This window comes from Jatropha curcas, chromosome 2, assembly GCF_041381405.1.
Source record: "Jatropha curcas cultivar XTBG-Jc1 chromosome 2, XTBG_Jcur_1.0, whole genome shotgun sequence".
NCBI lineage: Eukaryota > Viridiplantae > Streptophyta > Magnoliopsida > Malpighiales > Euphorbiaceae > Jatropha > Jatropha curcas.
This window is the reverse complement of record NC_143152.1, coordinates 33,434,381-33,447,485: the sequence shown is the minus strand read 5'-3', so window position 1 is coordinate 33,447,485 and position 13,105 is coordinate 33,434,381. Positions and strand designations below refer to the sequence as shown.

At 33.6% G+C, this 13,105-nt stretch overlaps 1 protein-coding gene and 2 long non-coding RNA genes across 4 annotated transcripts; 2 read left to right on the top strand and 1 right to left on the bottom strand.

The window, feature by feature from the left end:
• The first annotated feature begins 3,547 nt into the window (after positions 1–3,547).
• Positions 3,548–10,395, top strand: LOC105647334 (zinc finger CCCH domain-containing protein ZFN-like). Of its 2 annotated transcripts, none has more exons than XM_020684809.3 (7): positions 3,548–4,045; positions 4,845–5,002; positions 5,229–5,291; positions 5,970–6,089; positions 6,908–7,198; positions 8,675–9,001; positions 9,864–10,395. In XM_020684809.3, exons 1-7 carry the CDS (start codon positions 3,958–3,960, stop codon positions 10,143–10,145), a joined length of 1,329 nt encoding a protein of 442 aa, XP_020540468.1. In that variant the 5' UTR covers positions 3,548–3,957; the 3' UTR covers positions 10,146–10,395. The 2 variants fall into 2 exon arrangements, with proteins under 2 accessions (XP_020540468.1, XP_089574560.1); XM_089718434.1 differs by lacking the exon at positions 3,548–4,045 and adding an exon at positions 4,410–4,565.
• A 355-nt stretch (positions 10,396–10,750) lies between these two features.
• On the top strand, positions 10,751–11,888 carry LOC119370369 (uncharacterized). Its single transcript, XR_016319749.1, has 3 exons — positions 10,751–10,925; positions 11,003–11,098; positions 11,477–11,888. It is a non-coding gene; the product is annotated as an uncharacterized LOC119370369 (long non-coding RNA).
• A 108-nt stretch (positions 11,889–11,996) lies between these two features.
• On the bottom strand, positions 11,997–12,767 carry LOC110010905 (uncharacterized). The gene is made up of 2 exons (XR_002285966.3): positions 12,429–12,767; positions 11,997–12,326 (listed from the first exon to the last, which is right to left on the bottom strand). It is a non-coding gene; the product is annotated as an uncharacterized LOC110010905 (long non-coding RNA).
• Between the last annotated feature and the right edge of the window lie 338 nt (positions 12,768–13,105).

The window sequence follows — 13,105 nt, the reverse complement described above, 5'->3', positions numbered from 1 at the left end:
TAATTCATTAAATATTTATTTAAAAATCCGTTTGAAATTTTATTATTCATAATGATTATAGATCCATTTAAACTATCACTTACACGGATAACGTATATGTAAATTTAAAACTGTCGATATGTGAATATATTTAAAACACAGTAGGTAAGATATTTGTGAATATCCATGATTAACTTAACTTGATATAAAATATTTAGAAGTGTATACTTGTATGTTATTTATATCGGTAATAATTTCACAAATATTCTGTTCTTTAAACTATTTTGAAATTTATCACATAAAAATGAAAAATAAAAAGTATTTTATATTATAATATTAGCTGTTTTAATAATTGTTAATTAATATAATATCGATTAACACACGTCTTTTGCATCAACGTAATGCTTTTAATAATATTATTTTTAAAAAGTTGAATTTTAATTGATGAAAAATAAAGTTTAAAATATTTATTAACTAAATTATTATGCAATTTTTGCACGTGAAACGGGTGTGGATGCAAGTGTATAAGCCAGCCACTAGCAAGATGAGTGCATCAGAATCCAATGGTGTGGTTCCATGTGTAGAACCCACATCCGTTCTTTATTTTTTATTTCCTTTAAGAAGCCAAAAAGAAAGGAAAGAAGGCTTTGGGTTTGGGGTCCCATTCCAATCTCTGGTTAGTGCGTGGAGGAGATAAACGGGATCCTCGTGTCGCGTTCTCACCACAAATGCCTACTTCCCTTCGATGCCTCCAAATTTCACTTTTCGCTACTTCCACACATTATTTCCATTTTTTTTTTATTTTCTCAAAAAAAGAAAAATTAATATTCAAATAAATAAAAATTTAGCACCACTCGCAAGATTAAGAAAAATCATATATTTTCTTTTATTATTTTAATAGCTATTAACTATTTTAATACTATTTTAACGGCGGATTAAGAAAATTTTATGATAATGACATAAAAGTTTACTAAAATTTTAAACATAGGAATTACACTATTAGAATATGAGATTAGGACACTAAACCTTCTGAAATAATGGGATTATCAGAAAATAGGTAAAGAGTAGATGGACTGAAAACATTTTCAAGCCACCTAATTATTATATTTAAAAAGTTTTAGATTATGATATAAAATAATTAAGATTTATGTGTTTATCATCTTAGTCCGATTGACGTGGAGACTAATTTATAATATTTTGAATAAATTGCAGAGCTTCGGATCATGGTTTCACTCTAATAAAAATATTTTTTTTGAAAACGAGATTATTTTCGACTATTTACTAAAAAAAAGACAAAATGAAGTAAGAAAAATTTTAATGTCGTTGATTTAATTCATTCTATATAATGGTGTACAAAATCACTAACTGAATTGACATCGTAAAAACTGATTAAAACTGGAGAAATTAATTGATTCGATTCGATTTGGTTCAAATATCAATTTTTATTTGATCTGTTGTCGAAGAACTTCATTTTATTTTTTATTTTTTTGACCTTAGTCCGGTTTGGTTTAAATCAAACCGATGGTTTGCACTCTAATTTTATATTTATAAAGGAGTTCTAGACAAGTAAACATACTTTACAATGGAATGCTAGAAAGAGTAAATTATATGTCCATTAAATGCTAAAACATCACGCCTAGCTAGGTGGTCCCATGCTGATACACTTTAAACAATTCCTTAAAAATTACCAGACAAAAATTGTTATAGTAAATTATGAGGTATGTTTGAAATTTTTGTAAGACTCTTGTTTGTACGAATTCCTTTTAACACTTGCATATTTTACGGATTTAGGAACCTTCTAAATCCACGTTTGGATGCTTGATGTTGTCTTCCTGATTTCCAAGATTAAATAGTATTTTAAACCGAGAAGAAAAACAAACTATAGGATTTTTTTTTTCAATGATTAAAAAAAAAATAAAAAAGATAAACAAAATATTTTCTAACTATTTTACCTTAATTATTTTCTTGCCTTTGTCAACAAACATAAATACGAAATATCCCTTTAACTTCATTTAAAAAACAAAATTGTATCCCCATTTAAAAAAAATAAGTTGTTTACTACCTCAACTAACATAAAGATGAGATCACAAGTTTAATTATCGGAAAGTGCATTTTGCTAAAAGGGCAAAAAATAATTACGTTTTATGGCCCGAGGGAAAATTACACTTCTTGGTTATACTAAAAAAATAAGAGCATCTTTAATGCTAATGTGGACTGTGGCTGATGTGTCGTGTGAAATAGGAGTTGTGAATAATGATGTGGTTGAATGTCTATTTATAGACAATGAATTTTAAAAACTTTCTCTAATATATTAGTTTTAAATCCTCTTTCATTCTCTTTTTTCTCTGTTTTCTGGTCTTACAATTTAATATGCAACCAATCACCAAACAACAATAAATATAACATTATCTAAAGGACCTTATAGAAATAGAAGGTGTAATAGACAATATCTATTATTTTTTTATATATCAGCTTGATATCCTAAATAGATATTAGTATTACAAAATATTTTTTAAAAAGTCTTTCTATTTTTTTTATATAATAATTAAATAAGAGCATTTCACATTTGCATTGAAGCTGTGGTTAAATTATCCTTAACTTGTAGTACGTGTACATAGGCGTAGTAGCTAGTAGGCAAATGGGCTCAATCATGTGATGCGTATCTTTCAATATTGTATTTGTATTGACAATATGAACAAATCAATTAAAAAACGACATTATATTATATAAATCAAAAGGCATTTAGATACCAAACATATAAAGTATTAGATACCCAAACAAATGTCTAACTAGAAAATTATTTTTCACATGCACACTTATTATAGCAAACATTAATTATACATACATTATTTTTTAAAAAACGCTAATTGATTTGCCAACAAAACTTATTTTTGAAAACATTCATATTTCCCCCTAAACTTACATATAATTTTTAAAAATATCCATATTGGTCCGTAATTTCGCTTTCAATTTTTTTTATTTTTATTTTTGGCCGCTAACTCGATATATTGTAATTTTGTCCTAGAAATAGAGTCAATAGAAAATAATAATTAGTGATTCAAACTACAGCATTATGGAGAAATATGCTTTTTTTTTTTTTTTTTTTGGTAAATCAGAAATTATTACAACATTTTGTCCTAATAAAAGATTAATAAAAAAATAAATTAAGGCGGAGAATATAAAAGGGAAACAGCGCAACTGAAACAGAGCATAGTTGATGGAGAATATAAAGAAATAACCTGGAAATAGTAAAAGCAGTTATAAGAAGCGGTCCGAAATCCAGGTATAGAGTTTAATTCCATCAGTACTCTCACATTCATACAAACGTAACACTCGCACTGTTTTTCCACCACGTGTCATATTTAACATTATATCATCGTTGACGTCAATCGTAAAAGCCAAAGTATCAATAAAGAAAGACCCCAAAATAAAGATACCGATACGTGGCCGGATTAGAAAGAGAGTAGAGAAAAATTCGTACTCGAGGAGAATGAGGGAGGGAATTGGTGGTTCGTTTCAGTGTAAAAACGCGGGTGGAAAAGCGAAAACAAGAGATGACTGAGAGAGGGGGCTGTCTGGTTTGGATGGTTGGTTTTTATTCGCTTCTCTACTTCTCTCTCAAAATTTTCTTTTTTCCTTTTTTTCATTTTTTGTGTGGAGAGGAATAGACAACGCCCTCTTCTCTCTCTCGTTCGCTAACCAAAACGAGAAAAGAAAAAAAAAAAAAAAAAGAAAAAAGAAAGAAAGAAAATAAGCTCTCTCTCTAAAAAAAACTCTCGCAAACGCTAAAATTGAACTCTCTCTCTATTTCTCTATCCAATCTCAAACAGAGCTGCTTGTTTTGTTGATTTGTTCTTTCCAGTTCCTGGAGAGAAGGTTGATACAGTGACCGCGGGATTGGGGGAATGGGGATTCCCGCGGGGAGTGGTACAGTCACAGTTTGGTGATGGAGGACTATCATAACTGTTCTTATTCTCAATGGATTTTGATGCCGGAATATCGATGTCCCGAACTGCTCCACCATCTGTGACTGACGGACCCTCTCTGTCACCGTCGATGAACGAAGGTCCTCTTCTTATTTTCTCTTTTTCTTTCAAAAATGCAATACGATGGTTTTTTCGTTCGGGTTATTTTAAGTAAACTCTCATACTAATGCAATTTACATGATCCGGTGTCGGTTAAATTTTTGCGAATTGTCTCTTTTACCCTTTAACGCGGTTAATTTTGCTTGATCGTTTGTGGAATCGTATTGGTTTTATTAATTTAGGATTTATTTTGCTTTTGTTTTTCTTTTTTAATGTTGAAGCTGCAATAATTTGAAAGTAGGAAATGCAACTAAAAAAATTGTGTTTAAGGTGGTTTCTTGCCGTGAATTGTCATTTTTGCCCTCATCTGTTTCTGAAATTCGACTTGATCGGCGGTTAAGGTTTAGGTCAATCATGGTTTAATTTCTGTTCTTTATTTACGTTGTTTCAAGACAGAGAAAAGAGACACTGATTCCTTAAAAAGCGGTCCCATGTTGTTTTGGTTATGTCTCTAATGAGGTTGCTTTGATCATTGCTGAATCATGACTTTGTCAATCTTTAGTAAGTCATGATGATTTTCTAAATTAGTTTTTTCTTTTGTCTGTTTTTTTTTTTTTACCGTCAGTAGTTGTTTTCTTTCAAACGCTTGAATAATTTGCGATGTTTTACGTAGATTTTGAACTTTTGTTGTGATTTAAAAAATTAATTCATCAGTAAGGTTGGCATGTTATGCTGCTGCTTTTTTTATGGGGGAAATTGGAGTTGGAAAATTATTCTTCATATTATTTGGACATAGCTTTGCGATAACTGTTTAAACTTGGTTATCTAATGTCATCTCAGATGCAATGTGGCAAATGAACTTAAGATCAGGTGAACCAATGGAGTCTGGGCCCTATCCTGAGCGTCCTGGAGAGCCGGATTGTTCTTATTACATCAGAACAGGGCTTTGTAGATTTGGGGCTACATGCCGATTTAATCATCCTCCTAACAGAAAGCTGGTATGTGCTGCAGCGTGTTTAGACAAATTCTTGGAGCACAATATCTGAACTTTTTGTCTGTTCCCATATTTATTTGTTATGTGCTCTCTCTCTCTCTCTCTCTCTCTCTCTCTCATGCACATGTGCATATCGCACTTACATACTTGTGTATTTTCATGTTTATACTCTAGAATCAGTAAGCCATTGGGATTCATTTTTTTTTCTACTAAATTTTGTTGAGTTCTAGGCTATAGCTGCTGCAAGGATGAAAGGGGAATTTCCAGAAAGGATAGGACAACCTGAATGCCAGGTGATATTTTTTTGCTTCCATGTGTATAGTACTGTAACTGGTTATTGATAGAAATTAGAGAAGCAATGTAATATCATCATTGCATTTTCACCTTCTCCTCCTTTTGACATCTGATTTTTGCTGTTATAGCAGAAAAGGAAATAACTATGAGGAACTTTTGGTTCTCTCTTGTTGAAAAAACCATCTCTTGTGCAGAGCACAGATGAAGTGCAGGGATTGCAAGTTTGCAACACCTAGTGTGATTGGAATTGCCACAATGCCCCCTAAATATTTGAGCTTTTTGAAAATTTGTGTTAAGTTGTTTCATATGTTTTCATTTGCCTTCTATATATTGCATGTTTTCTGTGTTGATCTTCAGAGTGGACATACAACTGTATTGAAAAGTTAAAATGTGAATTGGTGCTTCAGCATTTCAAGAAAAGTTCCATGAGCCTTTTACTGCAACTATTTTTGGGATGTATTTGACTGAATATTTCAAGGGACTTAATGTGAATTTTAATTTTGACAATTTATACTCTTATACTCTGTTTAAGAATATGTTTTGGCAACATAATTGAAAATCCATGATAATTCTCATGAATTGGTCCACTAGAAAAGCTAGAATTCAAAAATTAAAAGTTCTGGAAATTTGAGAATGGAATATATGTCATACTAATATCATGTTTAACTGTGCTCCAGTACTACCTAAAGACAGGAACTTGCAAGTTTGGAGCCACATGCAAATTTCATCATCCTAAAGACAAGGCTGGGATTGCTGGAAGAGTATCCTTAAATATTATGGGGTATCCACTTCGACCGGTATGGATTTTGTTCCTTCTTTTTTTTTTTTCTCCATCATCCAATTTAGTCAAATGTATTTTTTGTTTATCTGATATATTTGGTCATCAATATCTGGCATGTTCTGATGTCTGTGAAAGGTTTTCTGATTGATTGATTTCTACCATATGTACTGCATGGGACCAGAAAGGCTGGCAATAATATTTTTACCTGTTATATCATAAACAAGTTAGCATTCAGGCATCACACTATAACATCTGTAGTTATTTCCATAATTGCCTAATTGATTGGAAGCACAAATTTACATCTGGCATTACACATTTCATACTTCTGACTGTCAAAAATAAAAAGGCAATTGATTGAATCTAAAACTGTAAAAATATTTATTAGATGACAGGAATATGCATGGATAAGGGGGAAGAAGGAAAACATGTAGAATGTGATTGTGGGGATGGATAAGTACTTTTAAGTGGCATTTTGAAGGAGTTTGCTTGGACTCATTGTTGACATCCAAATTGTTAAACTTGTTATATTGGTTTATCCTTTATTCACCTGATATCTACGCTCTAAGGACTTTTATGGGATGAATGGACAATAATTGTGATTACCAAGTATATTTGAGATTTATCAGTAGCAATACTGTTTTGCTTTGTCTTACTCACATTTAAATTTATTTTGAATTTTGATAATGAAAATAAATATAATTGGTCTTTGTTCATGTACTCAGGCCTGGCTTTTCTTTGCAAATCTCTGGTGTCTTCCTGCCTTTCTGTGGTTGTGCGTGCACTTTTGAGGGAAGACTTGCCAACTATTAATCTTTTTCATTTTCTTTCCTGCAGAATGAGATTGAGTGTGCCTACTACTTACGAACTGGACAGTGCAAGTTTGGAAGCACTTGCAAATTCCACCATCCTCAACCAACTAACGTGATGGTTCCATTGCGTGGTTCCCCTGTTTATCCTAATGTCCAGTCTCCAACTACTCCTGGTCAGCAATCCTACGCAGGGGGGCTTACAAACTGGTCAAGAGCATCATTTATGACCAGCCCACGGTGGCAAGCCCCTTCAAGCTATACACCTCTGATTTTACCTCAAGGAGTAGTATCTGTTCCAGGCTGGAATGCATACAGTGTAACTTATCTATAGCTTTTGTTTGAATATGCAATGGAATGCATTTAACAGGTTGTATTGTATATGCAGACAAAAGGCTAGTTGTTCACTAAAGCAGCTTAAATTTGTGCTTTTTTAAGCACTTCCTGATGCTTAAAAATATTTGAAGAGTCTTGTCTGACCACTTAATTTTTTTCTTTGCATTTATAAGTACATTTGTTGTGCATATTCATGAAAAATATCATATGATGCCAAAATCCTTTCAACTAGGAGCCAAGGGGGTTTAGGTCTATAATTCTAAGGATATACCGGTTCTGTTAAAGAGGCCTTTTCCTAGAGGAAAACTGTATTGCTACCCCATGGTTTACAGCTGAAAATACCTCTAGGGTGGCCCAAGATCCAAATTTATATGGAAAAGGACTTATGCATGATCAAATGGCACCCACCATGGATTTCCTTACATAAAATCTTCTCTTTTCTTTTCATTTAATTTTATTCAACTCTACTTGCAAGAGAACGGTTGCATGGCATTCATGTCTGACAGTCTTTGATGCATAATGCTTATTAGAATCCTCTTTTTCAGCCTTGGAGATGTGTGTTTGTATATTTTTTTTCCTGAAATTTTTGATAATTTTATGTATTGTTCCGGTACTTAGAATCATTTCAAATGTGTATGGCTTGGGTACTCCTTTGTTACTCTAGCTGTTGAGTCAGAGTTAAAGCTTAGTAAAAACTTTGGAGTTGGTTGGTGATGACAACTAGAGTGCCAGTTCTGATGGTGATGGTGGAGTGAGCTACTTACTTGGATTAAGATGCTTATGGGTGGTTTTAAGGTAGGTGTTTGTGGTATGGTGCTGTTGGTTTGATGTTGTGGATGTGTTTGTGGAGACTCTGGGAAAGACAACTGAGCCTAAGATTGCAATTAGAATGTGCCAACTTGGAGAATTTGCTTTTCTTTTAGAATTGAATGCAGGTGCCAATTTTTTGGTTCAAATGGGTATGAGCTAAATTGGAAGTTATGCATGAGAATAACCCATTTATTGGATGGCAATTGGCAAGGTTTTGGAATCTTCTGGAATCTGATTGCGGTCACAAAAGTGTCTCTGTGTATGTTGAATTTTTTTAAAAATACAGTCTTTACAATTTCTTAACATCTAATTAACATTTTCTGCTTGAGTATGGTCAGTCCTTTATCTAATCTTTGAACTTAACCGATTATTCTGCTTTTATTTATGGTATAAGGATATCTGGAAATGATTCTCTCAACCTGCAAGGTTTTTTCTTCCTATTATCTATTTCTTTAGATGCAATGACAGGCGCAATATCTTGTTCTTTTTTGTTTTCTTGTTGGGGTAGTCCTACACTGTGTTTTGGTTGACAATACTTTCTAAGCTAGAACATATTAGCCCTCTCATATTCAAGTTAATTCTTTTTGTGCTTTATGAAACGTGTGAGGATTGAGAAGGGTGACAAGGTTATGGGATGCTAATTTTGCAGGGTCAGCTAGGATCAGTTTCATCTCCAGAGGGTCAGCAACAAACAGGAAATGGTCAGATATATGGAACTTCCCGCCAGAGCGAATCATTGAATACAGGATCTCAAGGGGCACTTTCTCCATATCGTTCTGGCTCTGTCCCAGTAGGATTTTATGCATTGCAAACGGAGAATGCTTTTCCTGAGAGACCTGGTCAGCCTGAATGCCAGTTTTACATGAAGACTGGGGACTGTAAGTTTGGTGCAGTTTGTCGGTTTCATCACCCAAGAGAACGACTAATTCCTGCTCCAGACTGTGTCTTGAGTCCCATAGGCCTCCCTTTACGTCCGGTGAGTTCTACTCTTGTTGATCAGTTCTTTTTTTCCATCTCATTTTAATTATCAGCTGTGCAACTTGGAATGAAATTTTACTTGTCATTTTGACAATTTGCTTTAACCCATTCCTTTAATGTTTGGTTGTTTTCTCTAAATTGCTGAAAAAGTGTGGCAAATTCTCATGAACTTCCTTTTTTTCATTTCTTCCTCCAATTGCTACTCAGAAATTACTTAAGCCCCCTGTTTAGTCACATTGACTGGATGATCGCTGTCCATTCCTTAGAGTTGATTAAAAAATTAATTCAGAAATACTCTCGTATCCTTACTTATACCCAGTGACCAAAATTAATTGTCCCCTGCACTAACAAGCCATGAAAAATTGTTGAAGGTAGCTACTCTTTCTGAAGTTGTTGCTAGTTTGTGCAGAGTTTCTCCTTACCTCCTTAAGAATAACAATGACAAACTTAGTTATCCTCTCTGCCAAGAAGGCATGAAACTGGTTCTCTCGTGAAGTGGTTGCGGTACTCAGAACTTCCAGCTCGCCCTCACTTGTATATCCCATGAAAGAAATTAGTTGTTTTCTCCCATGAGGCATAAAAAATTAGTTGAAATATTGATACACGCCGATAATTGGAGGAAAATAGAAAAGGAGATTTGGTAAATATATCTGATTCTGATAGAGGTTTACAAATAAAAATTATATAATTTTATAAAAGAAAAGCTTCTCTATCATACACATGATATGCATGAACACTTTCTCTGTTTATGTGCATCACATGCCTAAATATTTTAATATGCAGTATTAAGCTATCAAGTTTCAATTTAATTCTTTCATTTATGGAGTAGATTTATGGAGCTCTTATCTTATCTATAACAGGGAGAACCTTTGTGCATCTTCTACTCTCGTTATGGTGTTTGCAAGTTTGGTCCAAGTTGCAAGTATGACCATCCTATGGGAATTTTCACGTATAATCTCTCGGCATCTTCTTCGACTGATACCCCAGTTCGACGTTTACTGGGGTCATCATCAGCATCTGCTGCATTAACTTTATCACCAGAAGGGCTTGTTGAAGCTGGCTCAACAAAGCCCAGGAGACTTTCATTGTCAGAGCCTAGACAGATGCCTTCTGGTGATGATAATATTGACACAGAAGGATAAATGCTACCTCAAGATTTACTGTTTACAATCTTTTGGTCGATAAACAAGTGTTGTCTGTAAATTCATTTCCCATTGCTGGAGATGTACAGAGTTCATTGCCAAGCTGAAAAAGCAATTCAGTTGACAGACTTGTCTTTTCTGAATTTCATATTGCTCCATTGTATAATCTGCAAAATATTGTCACATTTGGTAAAACCTGTGTGAACATTTCATCTCTCTGAAGGCCCAATTTTCTGATTTTGTGTTAAAATTTTCTTCCAATTTGTTGTATAAACCTTTTGCTTTTGCAAGTGCCTCTGTCTGGCTTTTGGAATCTTCATCATCGGTTCCTGCTTTCAAGTGTCCGCCTTAAGGACCTGCCTCTCATAAAAGTTGAACAGTGCTGCTTGTTCTGCTTGCATGTGGAATGGTCATAATTCACATCATTGACAGTGTCTTCTTCATCTTCATATTCTTCTTCTTTCTCTATTGCTAATTTGTGCCACTAGGAACAACCGGAGGCCTCACCTGGAACTTTCAGGGATTGTTCAATTTTGATCAGTCTTGTAGCAGTTCTGGCTCCTTATCCCTTTAGTATTCAGTGACATCGTTAATTTAGGGTAATGATTATTGCTGTACAATGTAATTTTTCATTGCCAACTCTTAATTATTTTGTGAGATAGGTTTCTTCTTGCAGAATTTTGTGGGTGAATTTGGTTTGAATAATAAAGCTTTTGGTGGTAGCAAGCTGGAGTGGAATGTTGTTGATTATTGTCTCGTCAGCACTTGCATATATGACAGGTGAACTTCTTCTTGTTAGATAAGGTCTTGTTGCCCTTGTAGTTTAGTGTGGTGGCTCATTGATTTTCATTTTCCAGGAGGCTTTTTAAAATGTCAGGCAATCAGTATCAGAATGCACAAATCACCCTGCATCTCTGCAAGACTTGTGCAATTAACCCCTGTAATCATATCAGGTATTCAAGTGAACATGTTTCTTGACATCATTGGTACTCAATATAAGGATGTGAAACCTAAGGAACTTGTTGGAATTATGGAGGCTTGTCCAATTTATTTCAAGAGTTTTACATATTATGAAATTTACTTTTCTTGTAATGCCAATTTGCTTGAAGCATTTTTATTAGAAAAAAGAAAAAATCTTTAGCATCTTAACATTCTGTATGCTATCATATTCTTAATTTCCTAAAAAATTTGCATAAACTGTACAAGGAGATTTCATTTCCATACTTGTGAAAGTCCTGATTCTGGTAACATTCTTGGAATGGACAATCGACTTGCAGAAGAGTATATGCTTGAGAACTGTTTGAATTCATATATTTTCCTACATTATGCAGGGTGGTGGTCTGAATTTCTTATAGGTTTAATGTTGATTCTGATTGCTGTTAAGTTTGTAAGCAGTTACTCCTGCGCATATCACTCGATGAAAATGGGCTCTCTGGTTCTGCTTGCTCCCTATCCTCCTCCGGGCATATGCCCCACCTTCCACCTAATACACTGTCTAGGTATTTTGGATGAAACTTTATGTACCAACTTATTTGGATCTTGTAAAGGAAAATCAAGAATCAGGTGCTGGATAAAGAACCTGGCTGCCGAGATCAATCTTTTTATTATTATCATCATATTGGTTTTCATGAAACAACAGATGAGAGAGCATGGGATGTATGATTTTTTTTGCTTATTTTGATGGTTCAATTATGTTGGGAGCTGCTTTTTCTATCAATAAATATTTATATATCGAGTAATAAATTTTTTTTTTTTCAATTTTACCATTATGATGCAAGAAAAAAATAATTAGTCTTAGTTCATCCTTCAAGTTCAAAAGAAATAAGTATTTCTGACAGAAAAGAGAGAAAATTGAGCAAAGCTTCAATCACAATAATTTATAAAATTCAGGGGAAAAGGTCAACATTTCTATTGTATGGAATTTAATCTAGCTACAATAACTGGCGTTGGATGAAATTATTCCAATTGAAAACTAAAGAAAAAATAAAACTTTCTCCTGATGCTCAGCTATTAATGAACGAAATCACAGATTCGGCATGAGGTTAAAATCTCCCGAGCAAACATTCAAACCTGAAATTCAGATACAATTGCTTAGAAGTGTCCTGCACTCAAAATTCATTCTCTCCCAGTTTGGATTTGCTTCTTCTTAGCCGCATCAACGCTATCAATGGGAGGCAATTTCTGTGCACAAAATCAGAAATTCAGTGACTGAGACATTTCATCAAACAGGTTATAGGCATGGAAACTAATATCAGGAAACAAAAGGTGCAAACGAATTATTACAAGGTCGGGTTTATAGATGTTATGGACAATAGAGGCGCCAGTAAGAAGTGAAACGATGACAACAACGCATGACCAACCCAGTGAAGGAGTGCCAGTAGGCTGCTTCCCTGCTCCGAACTTATTATTCATTCTCTAAACCAAACCTCGATTTCAAACTGAACAAGGCAGAGCGGAGGAGGAGAATTCAGAATATGACCGCGGCGGTTTAGAGACTGTTTTGAATGTTTCATGGGCTCAACAGCCCAATAGAGGATTAAATTGGGCCAGAAAAGGGTTGAGCCGAGGCTGGGCAACAAAAATGAAAAACACTAACAAACATCTTTAATTACATTTTTATATTTTCAATGGGACAATAGATTAAACATAGTTTAAGAATATAAAAATATTTCCTTTTCAAAAAAGAATATGAAAATATTTATAAGACTATTTTACTCTTTTCGTCCTAAAATTTAAATCGTTTTAGAATAATTATTTTGTTTTAAAATATAAACCGAATACTTTAAAAAGTAATAAAAGAGATTTTTCCTATTGTATCTCTATTTATATTAAGTATAATAACATATTATCAAGTTATTTTTTATTTTATTATAATTTTAAAAAATTGATTATTCTCTTAATTTTCATTTAAAAATTTTAATTGAATTATATTTTGGGAAGGAGGGAAAATTGCGTTGCTT